We start from the raw sequence: 15,574 nt of genomic DNA, 5'->3' as shown, positions 1-15,574 counted from the left end.
ATCACATGACTTCTTTTAAAGCGCATACTGGAAATTTTTAGGTAAAAGTGTTTCCATCATAGTTTTATTCTTACCTAAAAAAAAAAAGTTTATCCTACTCCATCATGCGAATATGTTTTATGCGCATTTTCGAAATTGATGCACATCTTGGCGTTTCCATCAACCGTTTTTTATGATCATATCCAAAATGCGCATAAAAATTGGTGGATGGAAACATATCCAAATGTTTTTCCTGGACATTGAATCGTTTCTGTCTATGTAGGATGAGAAAGCCTAATAACAGAATATTACATTTAGGATGAACTAATCCTTTAGGAAGCCCTGAGTGAACCTGGTCATGAAAAGCTAAATGTAGCTGCTTGTCTGTGTTTGTTTTTTACTGTGTAGGTTCGTGTCAGTAAGGAGCAGGATCATATCCTCATCATCCCCAGAGGACTGTCCTTCGCTGAGGCCTCTGCATCCAATCTGGTAAACTTGCATTATCTGTCTTGCATTATCTCAGCATTGCCTGATAGCGGTTCTGGGAACAGCTCTAGCATCACGCCACAGGGCTAGCGGGTCACTTTGAGCGGTGGCTTTAGCTTGAACTCACATTCCAGTAAAGCTGAAAATAGATTCAATTCACACGACTATCAGTTTTCCATTCTGAATTAATTCATCAGTTACATTATATTGATTTAATAATAAATAATTACTTAAATCTTCCGGTTTAATCAAATACTTCCTGGTTTTAATTTGCACTGCTTTGGCATTTTTGTTTTCTTAGCTGGCTTAAATAATTATTGATACGTTTATTATTACCCAGAGCTTAATAGTAGCTGTGTGTTTGGAATGTAAGTTTGATACGTGCCGTGCACAGAGAGAAAGTGTTGGCAGACCTTGACTGAGCTCCTGCTGCTCGTTGCCAATGTTTGACGTGCGCTTAATCAGCCGGTTATTTCTTTGAAATCTCAGAGTGGGTTTTGGATGCATGCTAGCCTGCGTGTTCATGTCAGTTCAAGGCTTTTAGGGCTTGTAGTTGTTCGTGCTTATTATTTTGTAATCCTATTGCGGTGGATCTCAATCCTGGTCCTGGAAAACCCCAGCACTGAACTTTTTTTCACAAGTATGCTTCAGTTTTGTTGCAAAAGCATTGCCTTTCATGTTTGCATGAACTCTCGATGCGCTAGAAAGTTTCGTAATGGCACTATTTGTTACCTAAAAAAACGTTGTTTAAACTTGTTTAAACTAGTGTTGCATGTGCCTCATAAATCAAACCATATTTGTGTTCAGATTTCATAAAGTTTGAGGTGCTAGTGTACTATAAATATCTGTTTTTGGTACACTTTCACACAACATGTATTGTAATGATCACGTAAGGTCAGTAGGGTTGGGTATCGTTTGGGGTTATTTCGATACCGGTGCTAAATCGATACTTTTAAAATGGTACCGGTGCCAAAATGGTGCCTAAACCGATACTTTTGAGCCACAAAATTATGGTGGATGATTCTAGAAAAATCTTTTATTTGACAAAATCTTTGAAAATAATAATTTTAATAGAAGAATATAATTTATTGACATCCTGACATCGCCTGTCCGTTTTGTTTACGATTAAATGTTTAGAGATGGTGTGACAACGCGTACTTATGTGTGCCTTTTGATGCACCCCTTGATGCTTCTTACGTCCTTGTCATAGCACCAGTGGCCTCGAAATTAGGCATCGAAATTCATATGCTGATTTGATCCGGTACGTTACAAAGGTACCGGTGCTATAATTTCGCTGGGTTTTGGTACTAAAGGTCAGTAGATGTAGAGTAGGTCATCTTTTGACCACATTTACAATATGCAAACAGTCCGATCAAATGGAAGTTTTCAAACGTAGACAAGCTCAAGAAAACAATTCTGTTTTTTTTTTTTTGTTTTTTTTTTTCTCTTTATTATGACAGGATGGTATGTATTTATATAGAAAGTGAAGTTGGAGAGAGAGGTGAATGGGCATTTATGGGGAGACTCATCAAATGCTAATAATAAATGTTTACAAAGTACACAGCACTACTACGGTTAGAGAAAAGTTCGCGCTATTATAACTCACTTACCTTTTAATACACTTTGGTGCGATTATCTCCTGCTATTAAAATAATAAAATGTTTTGAATGAGCAGCTGTAATGTAGCCGTGGCGGGATGAATCCTGGCATGGCGCCCCGCCATGGAAGAATGAATGTAGCTATATATATATATATATATATATATATATATATATATATATATATATATATATATATATATAAAATCGCTTAACAGAAAATAAGCATTTTTTAATGCACTGCTTTCTATATCCCCATCCCTTTATCAACATTTTGAATGCAAGTCTTAAAGATTTTGACTTGAGAATATGATTTTACCTCAGCCCTCGCGCTGAGTTCAGGTGACGGAGTGTTGTGAAGTAGTTAAACTATCAAACTGGCACAGGAATATCAGTATATTAATATAGGCTTTTTAATAAACTCTCTTAAATCTGCTGGTGCTGATATTAATACGCAGATCTTGGTTATGCTGCTGCAGCCGTTAATACACGGTTCAGGCAATCAAAAAGCCAGCTCGCCTACATGATGTTTAATTATGGGTAAGTCGCAGGTGAATAAGTTCAATCATTGGTTATGCAGACCACTTTGCCTAAAATATCAAAAAGTTCAAACACTTTGATTAAACTAAAGCGAAACTGAACGATCAATGGATGTTTGTCATAAAGAGTGATAATATAGGCTGCTCTTTTAATTTTGATCATACAGTTAACAAAGATTCAATATTCAAAACTGAATATTTCACTTTTATTTTATTTATATTATAATTGTATTTAACCGGTTTGTGTTTTGGCCGCGGCATATAGCGGACCCTGAGGCACATCGCTTCACCTCAAAGTTTATTATTTGTTCTTGTTTATTTTGTAAATAACTGACCGACTAAAACTAAGATACAAATTGTACAAAACAAAATTCGTTCAAAGAATATTTTTCTTCCGACGAAAATATATGAATTGTATATTTTTGTGCGTCTCCATCCGCTACACATCTGTGCAGTGTTTGTTTCGCTCCACGAAAAAAAGGATTTAATAATGCTCCACTGTAATTGCTGCTACACAAACCCCTGTGATATATTAGCTACATGTTTTTATAAATGTCTTTACACACAATTATTATATGCTATAGCCTATAGCCTACTTTAAATAAGTCAAAATATATGCAATTGTTGACTCATCACCGTGGTCGCAGCATTTAACCAGCTTTTTAGCAAAGTCTATATTAATATACTGATATTCCTGTGCCAGTTTGACACTGTAAATTAAACTGAGGAGAGTTTAACTACTTCACAACACTCCGTCACCTGAAGTCATAATCTTTAAAATAATGACTTGTATTCAAAATGTTGATAAAGGGATTGGGATATAGAAATTACAGCGGTGTGTTAAACATGCTTATTTTCTGTGGAGTGATTGATTTGAGTTAATAGGCCTGCTTTATTAAAATAAGCTTAAAATAAAAACAGCCTATGCTGGTTATTAAAAAGGATTCAGTGTTTTCGTTTTGTAATCTAAATTTGTAATTTAAGTGGAAAATACTCAGGGCAGGCTTTTTATTCCTTTTATTTGGTTTATTCTGTTTTTCTATACAATCCTGAAAGATTCACAAGCAAAAATAAATAATAAACTAAAATGGGCGGTGATGACGGTAATAACCACATCACCGCGGTTGACATCTCATTATGGCGGTAAGGCGGTGATGCGGTTATCGTCACACCCCTACATCTACCATTTGGCCATGAATGGCATATCGTGGCCCATCTAGTGTGAGACCCAATTCAACATCAGCGCTTCCCATACAGCCTTTACCTGAGCGGCCCGATTCTGTGTTCGCGAGAAACTGAGAACACTGCCACAGACGCACAATGCTCTGCATGCAGAGACACTTTAATTCATAGAGAGATCCATATTCAGCTCTTCTTTACAAAGCCCAGAAAGATAAAGTGCTCTAAACAGTGTCAGCTTTGTACATGAGTTTGTAGTTGTGCCTTTCTTTAAATTGTCATACTGTTCCCATGTGGGAAGTAGGGTGGATTCTGTAGAATGTTATGCAAATAAATTAGATTTGATAAAATTATACTTAAAAGTCACATTTTTATTTGCTGTGGAGAAAAGGTGTGTTTTAATTTACTGCGAGTATATTCATATTAAAGATAATGTGTACAATATGTATTATTCTAAAATTAATAATGTTTTGTTTGGGGCCATTGATACAGCCATAATCTTCTTATGATACAAATACAGATTAAACTAGTGCACATTTTATTAACTTAACAATAACTTATTAACTGCCTATTTCTGTTGCCCAGTGTGAAACTGGATCAAAAATTTAACAAGAAGCTGATTCAAATCAGTTTAGAAAGTCCTTCATTAGAGCAATTTGATCCCAGTCCTGCTTTGGACCGCTAAACTCCATACAGCTTAAATTCATTCATTCATTCATTCATTTTCTTTTCGGCTTAGTCCCTTTATTAATTAAGGGTTGTCGCAGCAGAATGAACCGGCAACTTATCCAGCATGTGTTTTACGCAGCGGATGCCCTTCAGGCTGCAACCCATCACTGGAAAACATTCACACTCATACACTACTGCCAACTTAGTTTATCAATTCCCCTATAGCACATGTGTTTGGACTGTGGGGGAAACTGGAGCACCCGTAGGAAACCCACGCCAACACAGGGTGAACATGCAAACTCCACACAGAAACGTCAACTGAACCAGCCGAGGCTCAAACCAGTAACCTTTTTGCTGTGAGGCGAACGTGCTACCCACTGCACCACCGCATCACCACAGCTTAAATTATTAATAATTATTAAATACTATTTAAGCTGTTATACAGTAAAATAAAACCTATTGTACTTATTGTATTTAAATGAGTGAAACTGCTTTGCATTTAAAGATCTCCTCGTGTGCATTTATTGGGCAAAAACACTATTTATTTCATGCATTTTCACTGCGCTCCTAAAATTCTTTAATGTGCTCCTAAATTTTTCAACTTAGGAACGCATGTGCTACTCCTGAAAAAAGTAAGCATCAAGCCCTGTTAAGTGCGACGTCAAACTAAGTGGATTCCGGGTCCAAGCGCTCTATCAAACTGTATGGGAAGACTTAACAAGTGCTAATAACAAATGTTTAGAAAGCGCTGTAATACTTTCGAAACTCACGATCGCAATATATATCCAGAGACTGTTGTATACACTATGTGTGATATATTAACAAAAATTGGTCATAAACGAATATTTTCTCAATTCAAATAAGTAGCGGCTTGGACCCAGAAACAGTGTTCCATACGTCACCACTTAACAAGTGGATTAGGCTATATGACATTTAAGAACGGCTCATTGATGCTACTTTTACTTTTATATAACAAGATTTAAAATACAGGAGAAATACGGTAAAATACTTAAACTAGATAATAGCGGGATAGAATAGCAAAAAACGTGAGAATCCTCATTTATTACTTCTCCAAGCATAGCCCTAAGAGCGAGGTAAGATAAATCTAAACTAATTTCTGTAGTTCAAACTACTCAGAATTGTAGTTGAGAATGTCTGTTATAAGGCCCCACGTATTTAAAAAAATAGTCAGGTTTAAATCAGGCCTGAGCTCATAATTACAGTTTGTGTCGGACTGGGCTTGGGTAGGGTCAGGTTTAATTTTTTTGTGCTCAATCTAAGCTCTAGTGCAGTTGAGTTTTTTATTGATGCACTGCCTACTGTACTGCTCAACACATTTTTGACTCCATTTGCACCTAAACGTACCCTAATCGTATCTTTATCCCGTGTGCCAGAAAGCCAAAAGGTTTCAAACCAGTTTCTTACCTCCAAACTCGCGTACTCAAGAACACAAGATTTCAATATGTTAATCGCTGTTTTTTTTTAATAATAAGTAATTAAAAATAAGTAAGTTTTATTATTTCCTTGATGACTGAATTACTTTTACCACCAGTATAGCTCAAAAAGGAAGCATGGCAAGTATATAAAAGTCTGAGTTTGCTTTAGATCTGCAGCCCTCGAGGTAATCTGTGACAAACAGAGCTGAACCTGTTCTTGAGCTTTTACTTTCGAACGGTTTCCTGTCCCGCTGGCGTAATAATGAGTTTTGACATGCTGCTTGTGGTGGATGCTGTTTTGACAAATTCCTGCCAATCAAGTGATTTGATGCTGGATTGAATTTGTGAAGCGCATTTGTCCCCCTGCCTGCGGCGTTCATGACTCAGTGAACAGAATTGAAAGTGCCTGAGGCGAGCAGTGGCGGTATCTGCATCTGACTTGCGCTCTTGTGCTGGCTAATGCTGTTTTTAATGCTGCACTATGCGGGATTGTGTTTAGGGTTGAGTTACGACCAGTCCCATGGCATTTTTCACCATCATGAATAATAACTCACATTATGCCATTGCAGTGTACAGCAAGATTATTTTTGCTTGTGCAGTGTTGGTGCTGTGTCATAGCCTTTAAAAGCTTCCGTTGACCTTTTATTTATGGGTCAGAGGCAGTACAGGTCTGTCCAGTTTCTTTGAGTTTGATAAAGGCTTGTCTCTTCCGTTTTTATTATCTCTGTGTGTGCATTTGAGAGCCAGATCTAGATGCTGCTGACACAGTCATGCAGAGCTCCTGTTCTCTGTTCTGGGGGTGTGGCTGTGGGTCGGTGCCCGCTGGAATGAGGCCAGCAATCTGGGTCACAGTTTTATTAACCCTCTACATGAGCACTCTCTACACTTACCAGTGCCTTTAACCCCTTATCAGGGAACCATGTGATGTTTACACAAGATTTGAACTCCGCTCGTGCTGCACTTTCTGCCTTGACACAAGAATGATGTGGGTAGTCTAACAGAAGATTTGTGCAGATTTGTCAGCTGCATATCTATGATATGGATCTCCCATTCCTGCACATCCCTAATGTGCTCTGTTGGATTGAGATGTGTTGACTTTGAAAGCCACAAGCCTCTGGCATCAACAAGGCAGATTCACCCATAAAACTGCCAGTCATTCATGTTTTTTAATTTTTAGACCATTCTGTGTAAAACCTAGAGATGTTTGTGCATAAAAAATGCCATTAGATCAGCAAAGCAGGTATAGAAATACTAATACCAAATGTCTGTCACCAACAACCAAAGTCACTTAAAGCAAAGACTATAGAATACACAAGATGTGTCACTCTTGATAGATTTGAATGGGGAAAAGTGTAACGGTCAATATGGAGAATAAAGCCCCGTCTTCTAGTACAGGAGCCAATGATTGATCGATATACACTGACGATTCTCCGGGGGAGGGGCTTGGACCAGACATGAGTTTCTGCAGATTTTGTGTGATTCGAACGCTTAGAAATTAAACTAAAGAGACAGTTGTTGTTTCATTTTATTGGTGATTCCTAATATGAACTTTGATCATAAGCTTGGCAAGCAATTTTAGAGAATTAGATGTTTCCCTATTCAAACAGAATGCCCGAGCAGACTGCCCAACTGGTGTTTCAAAGATGGCTGCCAGGTGAAAAGTCTTGCCTTAAAGGGACTTTACTTAAAGGTAGGATAGACCATTTCAGAGACGCTAGCAGTTGTTAAAGCTAATGATCCTGCCTGCCCTGGCTAATCACTATCAAAGCCACACCTCCTCCCGAAAACATGACCTGAGGCCAGAAGTGACAATCTACCGAGATGACTTAATCTTTCATTCACCAGTAAGAAAACATTACAGGTCAAAGTGTATGTTTCTAAAAACCAAATTTTCTGTTGTTTTCAATGAGAGCAGCACAATTTTAGATTGTCAGCAGTGTGATAAAGTATTGTTTGCCCTGAGATTTTATTTTATTTTTTGGATGCATTGACAGTTAAAGTATGTGTCATTATGAGTAAAACCAAAAACTATGATGCTACGGGACGTGGAAGAAGCGTAAAGCGCGAGTGATTTTCATGTTAATTTAACGAATAGACATTCACGATTCATGCAAATGAAGCGGCGCGAGTTGAGCGTTTTGCACAATTGACGCACGTACCGAGTGTTTCACACGAATCGCTCGAGTTGGAAAATCTGAACTTCAGCAGACATTTGCGCCATCAGAAGCTTTCTCTTGTAAATGAAGCGAGTAAACTTAAAATGTTCACGTGTCTAGTTACACGTGAATAGCGCGATTTATCCGCACGCACTGCATCTGGTGTGAACACAGCATAAGGACTTTGATTAAACTCTCAAGCACCCAGCTGAGTGTTTTTGGTGTTCTGTCAGTCTACATGGTGGGAATGCGCTGATGACATGACCGTCTGCACAAACAGAGTGCGAGGTATACAAATCCACATCTTGACAGTCAGGTAGGATAGTCTAGAGTGCTCAGAATATGACACAAATCTCTCTTTAAATTCATATTTTTAATAAGAAGCTTTACAATATTATATTTGTGCATATACATTAGATTAGTCAGTATTAAAGCCAAATCTGAGCTTATCTAGCAAAATAACTTAGCATAATGGTCCAAAAAATAGAAAAATATTAAATACAAGTTTAAAAAAGCGAAATAATCAAGAACTCGCGACCATCCCCCCCTCCCCCATTTTTCATTGGAAGCTCATTTTGGTTACTTTTTCAATTTAGGCTCACCCAGCCAAAATTTAGGCACCCACCAATTATCGCACTGTTACTACAAGTTTTATTAACAGATTTATTGCATTTGAAATCAATGCTAATCAAAACTAACAAGCAAAAAATATATATGCATGCGTGAGGACAATATGTCTGAACGAAATCCCGTTATCACAAGAAAATACATTTTTATAACATAATTGAGTGACCAAAAGATACAAGGATGAACCGCTCACCGGCCCCTCATGCACTGCTTGACATGAATGAATCTGTTAATGATAACTGTGCTGTTCTTACGGGTGGCGTCTGATATTGCACAGATGCTTTTGACATATACCTTATTATTTGCATACGTCATTTTAATAGCAATACCGCTCTTTTCATGAGCTGCAATATTAGTTTAATCTTAGTCAGTGCAAGCCCTTTTGCGATGGTGTATATGATGTTAAATTTTACATATAGCTGCCACTTGTACGGCTGCAGCGTCTGGCGATTAAATGAAGGATTAAACAGAACCTCTCGTGCTTAAAATGTGTAGATGTGGCAAACAGTTACCTGAAAATTCCATCCCACAGACTTTACATGCTTTATGCTTTAGTTATTTTCATAGCGGACTTGAAGCCAATGAAAGTCTTTTATCCACTCTTCGAAAAGTGTAGATGGTGGATTAACATTCACAACATGATCAGTAATCAGATGTGCCATTATTCGTAGCTTTAGGTGTTTCTAAGACAAAATCTGTCAGTGTTGTTTTCATTCTCTCATCTTCAGCGCTTTACATTATAGCAGTTGTAGCTCCGGTCTTCTGAAGGCAGGAGTCGTTGACTGAGTGATGGACAGCTAATTTTAACCAATCCATTTGCGTTCAGTTCTGGAGCAGTGGGCCAATAAGAAGAGCGCGAAGGTGGGGCATTGAAGGATTTGTTTACTGCAGCATATTGACATGACAACAGTTTTAAACTGTTCCTGAGCGCTGTTTCAAGTACAAAGATGCATTCTGCCTGAATGTGTCCTAAATACTTTATGAATTCATCAGTAATATCTTTTAAAATAATCTAAAAATATTAGCTTTCACTTGTTAAACTGATTAAATATATATTATAATCACTGAAAATTACACAATTTTTAAATCACTCTTGCGACCCCTTGAAATTATTCTGACCCAATATTTGCTAAAACAAGCATCACTTTCACTATTACATAATATGGCAAGAGATGTCTGTGAAGCAACAGCTGCAAACCGTTCCAAATGTTTGTGTAACAGGAAAGTGTAACTTGTAATTTCGTTGTCAGTTTTTTTACATTTATTTTTTTTTTGTGCTCGTTACTTACACTCAATGTTAGATGGGAGTTTTTTTTTTATAGTCTTCATTTGTTATGATGAATATAATCATGTGTTGATTTGACTAGTTTACAGCAATCAAACCACACATACTGATTAAACCACAACTATAGTTTTCCTCTGGGATTTACCTTTCTCAGAGCATTCATTACCTCAAAGAGCCAACTTTTAGCTGAACTCAGATGCAGTTTTTAACCGGAGAGCACAGCTAGGTCTTTATTTCCAGTCCGTTAACGTTAGGGTGGTGGCATAAAACTGCAGATTTGTCCATTAAGATTTGAACCAGCTTCCTGCATGTAATGAGGGGAGTAAGAATAGCACTAGAAAGACGTGAAGTTTGTTTTTGTGTCCGAATAGTTACATGATATTAGTGGATATAAATCTGATCTGCATGTGGATTGATGTCAGTCTGAGCTCATTGACAGTGGTGGTGCTGTGCTTATTTTGAGCTGGTAGTGATATGGGATGCATGTTGGGTGGGCTGGTACTGCCTGCATGTGATATTTTTCAGTACAATATACAAATCAGACCTGCAAAAATACCTTTAATCAGTAGGTATGATTAAAAACTATACACATATCCAGTGATTCATTCATTTATGTACATACACAGTGGTTTAAACTTAACCAAGGCTACATTTAGTTGCTCAGAAATTCACAAAAAATATGTGAAATATTATTACAATTTAAAATACCTACTATTTAGTTAAATATTTTCAAAACGTAATCCATTCCATGTTGAATTTTCATCGTCATTACTCAAGTCTAGAGTCTTCTCTGATGAAAACTAATTACAATGATTCTTTTAAATACTTTAAATGTAACTTTTGATTTATTTACTGCTTCCTTGATGAATAAAACTATTAATTTTCTGTGAAAAACTAATCTTACTGGCTGCAGACGTTTGAACAGTGGTGTAAATGAAATACTTATTTAAGCTATAAATATCCATCAACCCCATTGGTCATCATTAAACGAAGACCCATTTATAATATTAATCGAATCATCCACCGGTTCTCGCTTTATCTGCACAGATTGTTCCTTCCTGATTATGTGCACAACATCAGAGTGAATAGGAAATAGGACTGAAGATGTACAGTCTGTGTATTGGTACTTGTGTTTGGTTACATAAGGAAATGTGCTAATATTAATTTCACAGTCATGTTTCTTTTGTTCTCCAGGTAAAGGTGAATATCCTGGGTGATGTGATCGATCAGGGCTCCACCAACCTGCGCATCGACGCGGCCGGCTTCAGTCCGCACGCTGCCATCTACTCCATCAGACCTGACGTGCGCTGTGTCGTTCACATAAGCACTCCGGCCACTGCTGCTGTAAGCTCTATTCATAGCTTTTAGCACATTTCTAGCATGTTTTTAAGGTTGTCGTCATGTTTTAAGATGTCCTTTATTGTTTGTTTATTGTTTTTAGCAAGTTGCTACCTTTGTTTTAGCGCACGTTAGCAAGTTCTAGCAAATTACTCAGCGGTTACAGTGAAAATAAACCATGAGACATCACTATTTAGTTTACTAACACCACTGACATTCAGTTCACTTCACTATTATGTGCCACCAAGCAAAAATGACTCACTCTGTCTAATCTTCAAGATGAGCCCAGTTACCTCTTACGTCATGTTTTTTGGCTCACTTGAGATCGCTTTGTCTCCTGATCCATTCGCACAGTTTCATCTTCTCTTGATCAGGCTTATAATCAGATTTAATGTACTCATATTTAAAATATATATAAATATATATATATGCTTGACTGCCTCTGGCATTTTGAAAACACGGTTATTATATGGATAATAGTTTTTGCTTGTCTGGAAAATGCTTCTTTAATTAAGAACTTTTAGATATTTGGAGTAAGAAAAGCTAATTTGTAGTGTATAGCTGTAGAGGAGGAGTTTCTTTCAGGTATTTTAGTCTTAGAAAACAATAATTTGAGGTTTAAATGGGATAAAAGTACGTTGCCTTCTTCAAGCATGAATAATTATTATTCCACTTTGACATGCGCTGATCTCTTCTGTCTTACGTCAGGTGTCGTCCATGAAGTGCGGCCTTTTGCCCATCTCTCAGGAGGCTCTGATCCTGGGTGACATTGCCTACTACAACTACCAGGGCAGTCTGGATGAGCAGGAGGAGCGTGTAGAGCTCCAGAAGGCTCTCGGCCCCACAGCGAAGGTAAACCAGCTCCTCTCTTGCAGCAAAAAAATACCACTCTCTTGCATATATCCTTTAGATGTGGTTGAGTGTGACCACGAAAAATGCAGTAGGTATGTAAATGTGAAAGATATTTGTTTGTGTGTGTGCGTGCATTACAGGTGTTGGTTTTAAGGAATCATGGGATTGTAGCTCTAGGAGAGACCATTGAAGAGGCCTTTCACTACATTTACAGCGCTCAGTTTGCCTGTGAAATTCAGGTAAAAAGTCCATGATGCTTTTCAGGTTCGATACATCCACCTGTGCTTTTTATACACTTATAAATATGACCATAAGACCTATAGATGTTAACCCTTGTGTTCCTTGTAAACATGCTTGTCCTTTTCGCTGTTCGCATTTTAGCTGTTAATGTACACTGCTGTCTTTTTTTTACTGTAAATATATATATTTAATTTCCTTCCATACATTTGTTTTTTACGAAAGATTCCAAAATAGGTAGGCCTGTCACGATAAGTCATTTTTGTTGTGATGTATTCATTTATTCATTCATTCATTCATTTTCTTTTCGGCTTAGTCCCTTTATTAATCTGGGGTCACCACAGCAGAATGAACCGCCAACTTATCCAGCATATGTTTTATGAAGCGGATGCCTCTCCAGTCACTACCCATCACTGGAAAACTCAATATATTGTTATTAAAAATTATTGCGATAAGTGTTATTATTGTCGTTTAAAACCAGTTTATGTCTGTTTATACACTCACTGGACATGTTATTAGGTAAACCTTACTAGTACTGGGTTGGACCCCTTTTGCCTTCAGAACTGCCAAGAAAAAAAAGTGCCAAGAAAATATCCCCACACCATTACACAACCATCACCAACCTGAATCGTTGATACAAGGCAGGATGGATCCATGCTTTCATGTTGTTGATGTCAAATTCTGGCCCCACTATGCAAATGTCGCAGCGGAAATCGAGACACATTAGACTAGATAACGTTTTTCCAATCTTCTATTGTCCAATTTTGGTGAGCCTGTACATATTGCAGCTTCATTTTCCTGTTCTTAACTGATAGGAGTGGCACCCGATGTGGTCTACTGCTGCTGAAGCCCATCCGCCTCAATGTTAGACGTGTTGTGCATTCAGAGATGCTCTTCTGCATAACTGAAATGGCATAAATGAAGGTTATACAGTGTGTTGTTAGAGCTCCTCTATTTAAAAAAAGAAGAAAAAACTGATCTGCAAGTTCTGAAAGAGATCAATCCTCAGCAAGGTCAGAAAACGCTGAAGTAACTCAATAGTTTCATAATGCATTACATAAAAAGTAACTAAGTAACACAAGTTACTTTTTTGTTGAGTAACTCAATATTGTAATGCATTACTTTATAAAGGAACTTTTCATAACACTGGTTATGATGCTTATTTAAAGAAACTAATTTAAATAGTTTAACGTGAATTAAAATTTGAAGTTATTATGAGGTAGTTATTATGTCAGGTAAAGACAAAAAAAAAGACACTTTTACCTTTTTTGTCCTGTGTAACCTAAATGTACACATAAGGGTTAAGACACAAATATTGAAACTGCTTTAAAGAAAACTATTATCCATCATGTAAAAATAAAAGACACTGAAACTCTGTTAACCAAACAAAAAGTTAATCTCCTCTTCATTTCTGTTAAGCGATGCAGAGCTGCTATTTTGTGTCATTCTGATGTTAAATTGTTTTCAATTTCAATCTTAATTTCTATAGCGCTTTATACAATTTAGCAGTGTATAGAGCAGGGGTCACCAATCTCGGTCCTGGAGGGCCGGTGTCCCTCCAGGGTTTAGCTCCAACTTGCCTCAAAACACCTGCCTGGGTGTTTCAAGTATACCTAGTAAGACCTTGATTAGCTTCAGGTGTGTTTGATTAGAGTTGGAGCTAAAATCTGCAGGACACCGGCCCTCCAGGAACAAGTTTGGTGACCCCTGGTATAGAGTATAAGCTAGTAAACATAAAAAAACAGCCATTATAAAACAAACAAAGTAAAAGCCATAATATTTCAAATTGTGGTACATTCCAGGAATTCAAGCAGGCAGGAGAGTTGTGTAGTTCTAGTAAATTGAGTTCAGTTTAGTACACAATTAAGTATAAAACTTCAATTTAGTATAATTTGTATAAAAATGTCCTTGTTTCTTTCCAGGTGAATGCGTTCTCCTGTGCTGGAGGAATGGAGAACCTGATCGTGTTGGATCTGGAGAAGTTTAAAGCTCGTACACAGGGAGTGGCGCAGGTTGGAGTCAACATGGGCTCTCAGCAGAAGTGGAGGCTGGGAGAGTTGGAGTTCGAGTCACTCATGAGGATGCTGGACAACCTGGTATGTATTGACTTGCGATCAAGTACTTTATTTTCATGATCCTGGATATGAGTTGCATATCTAGTAATCTATAATGACAGAAAAAGGAGTAGTGACAACATAAAACTCACAGTTACTCACATTTGTGTGGTGCAGAATTACTGTTTGATTCAATACAATACAATACATTTAATATATTGAGTCAGCACAACGTCGTCTTGTTCTGAAAGTCCAGCATCAAAATGAGCCTTGTCTGAAAACAAATCCTCTGTAAAATTAATTACTAAGTTCTGACTGTCAAGTCTTTTTGCAACATCTTGTTGTATACATAGGTCTGCCTTTGACTCTTTTGTGTTAAATTACTACAGTGCAAATCAGTGGGCAGAGCTAAACAGGCAATGATGTAGAAGTAGGCGTTGATCTTTGAAGGAGGTGGGGTTTGAACACTATTACATAAAGGTTTTTAGTTGCAAAAATAATACCTTCAACCCATAAATCAATTTTTCTATATCTATTTAAAGTTACCCAATCGGGCCGACACCTATCCAATCACCAAAATACATCTCAATAGAACTTTTAACAAAAAATTTTATTTTAACTCTACTTACCAGTATGGGTAATACTGGGTATTGCAATAATGGGTAATACTGAGTCATGGTAATAATGGGTAATACAGTAACATTTGTTCAGAAGTTCTCCATGTATTTATAGCTACCTGGTGAAGAGACGTACAGTTAATTTATTTATAGATTTTAAAACCTACCTAATGTTTTTTAAAGGAAGGTTTTGTTTAAACAAATGCATCTATACAATTAGATTTTCATTAGAATTGTATTTATTAATTTCTTTAAAAAGTCTTAAATTTGACTTGATGAAACCTGCAACAACCCTAGTGCACTCCGAAATCTGTTATGCCATTTTGAACACAGATGAGGCCCATAAAGAACGGTGGCTTTCATATTTATATATATATATATATATATATATATATATATATATATATATATATATATATATATATATATATATATATATATATATATATATATATATATATATATATATATATATATATATATGAGCAATATCACACGAGTAGCAGTGTAATGTGGTTGTAT

The 15,574-nt window shown here is 36.9% G+C and overlaps 1 protein-coding gene across 9 annotated transcripts in view; it reads left to right on the top strand.

The window, feature by feature from the left end:
* The window catches only part of add3a (adducin 3 (gamma) a), a 175,074-nt gene that overhangs the window by 137,655 nt on the left and 21,845 nt on the right, over positions 1 to 15,574 (top strand). For all 9 annotated transcript variants that reach the window (XM_056447734.1, XM_056447735.1, XM_056447736.1 and 6 more), the window contains 5 exons: positions 388 to 468; positions 11,149 to 11,298; positions 12,001 to 12,144; positions 12,285 to 12,383; positions 14,304 to 14,477. In XM_056447734.1, the coding sequence (XP_056303709.1) occupies positions 388 to 468; positions 11,149 to 11,298; positions 12,001 to 12,144; positions 12,285 to 12,383; positions 14,304 to 14,477 (648 nt within the window). The remainder of the gene's footprint in view (positions 1 to 387; positions 469 to 11,148; positions 11,299 to 12,000; positions 12,145 to 12,284; positions 12,384 to 14,303; positions 14,478 to 15,574) is intronic.

The sequence above is a fragment of the Danio aesculapii genome, chromosome 22 (genome assembly GCF_903798145.1).
Source record: "Danio aesculapii chromosome 22, fDanAes4.1, whole genome shotgun sequence".
Classification (NCBI taxonomy): domain Eukaryota; kingdom Metazoa; phylum Chordata; class Actinopteri; order Cypriniformes; family Danionidae; genus Danio; species Danio aesculapii.
The sequence above is the reverse complement of the archived record's forward strand: the minus strand, read 5'-3'. Positions and strand labels throughout refer to the sequence as shown.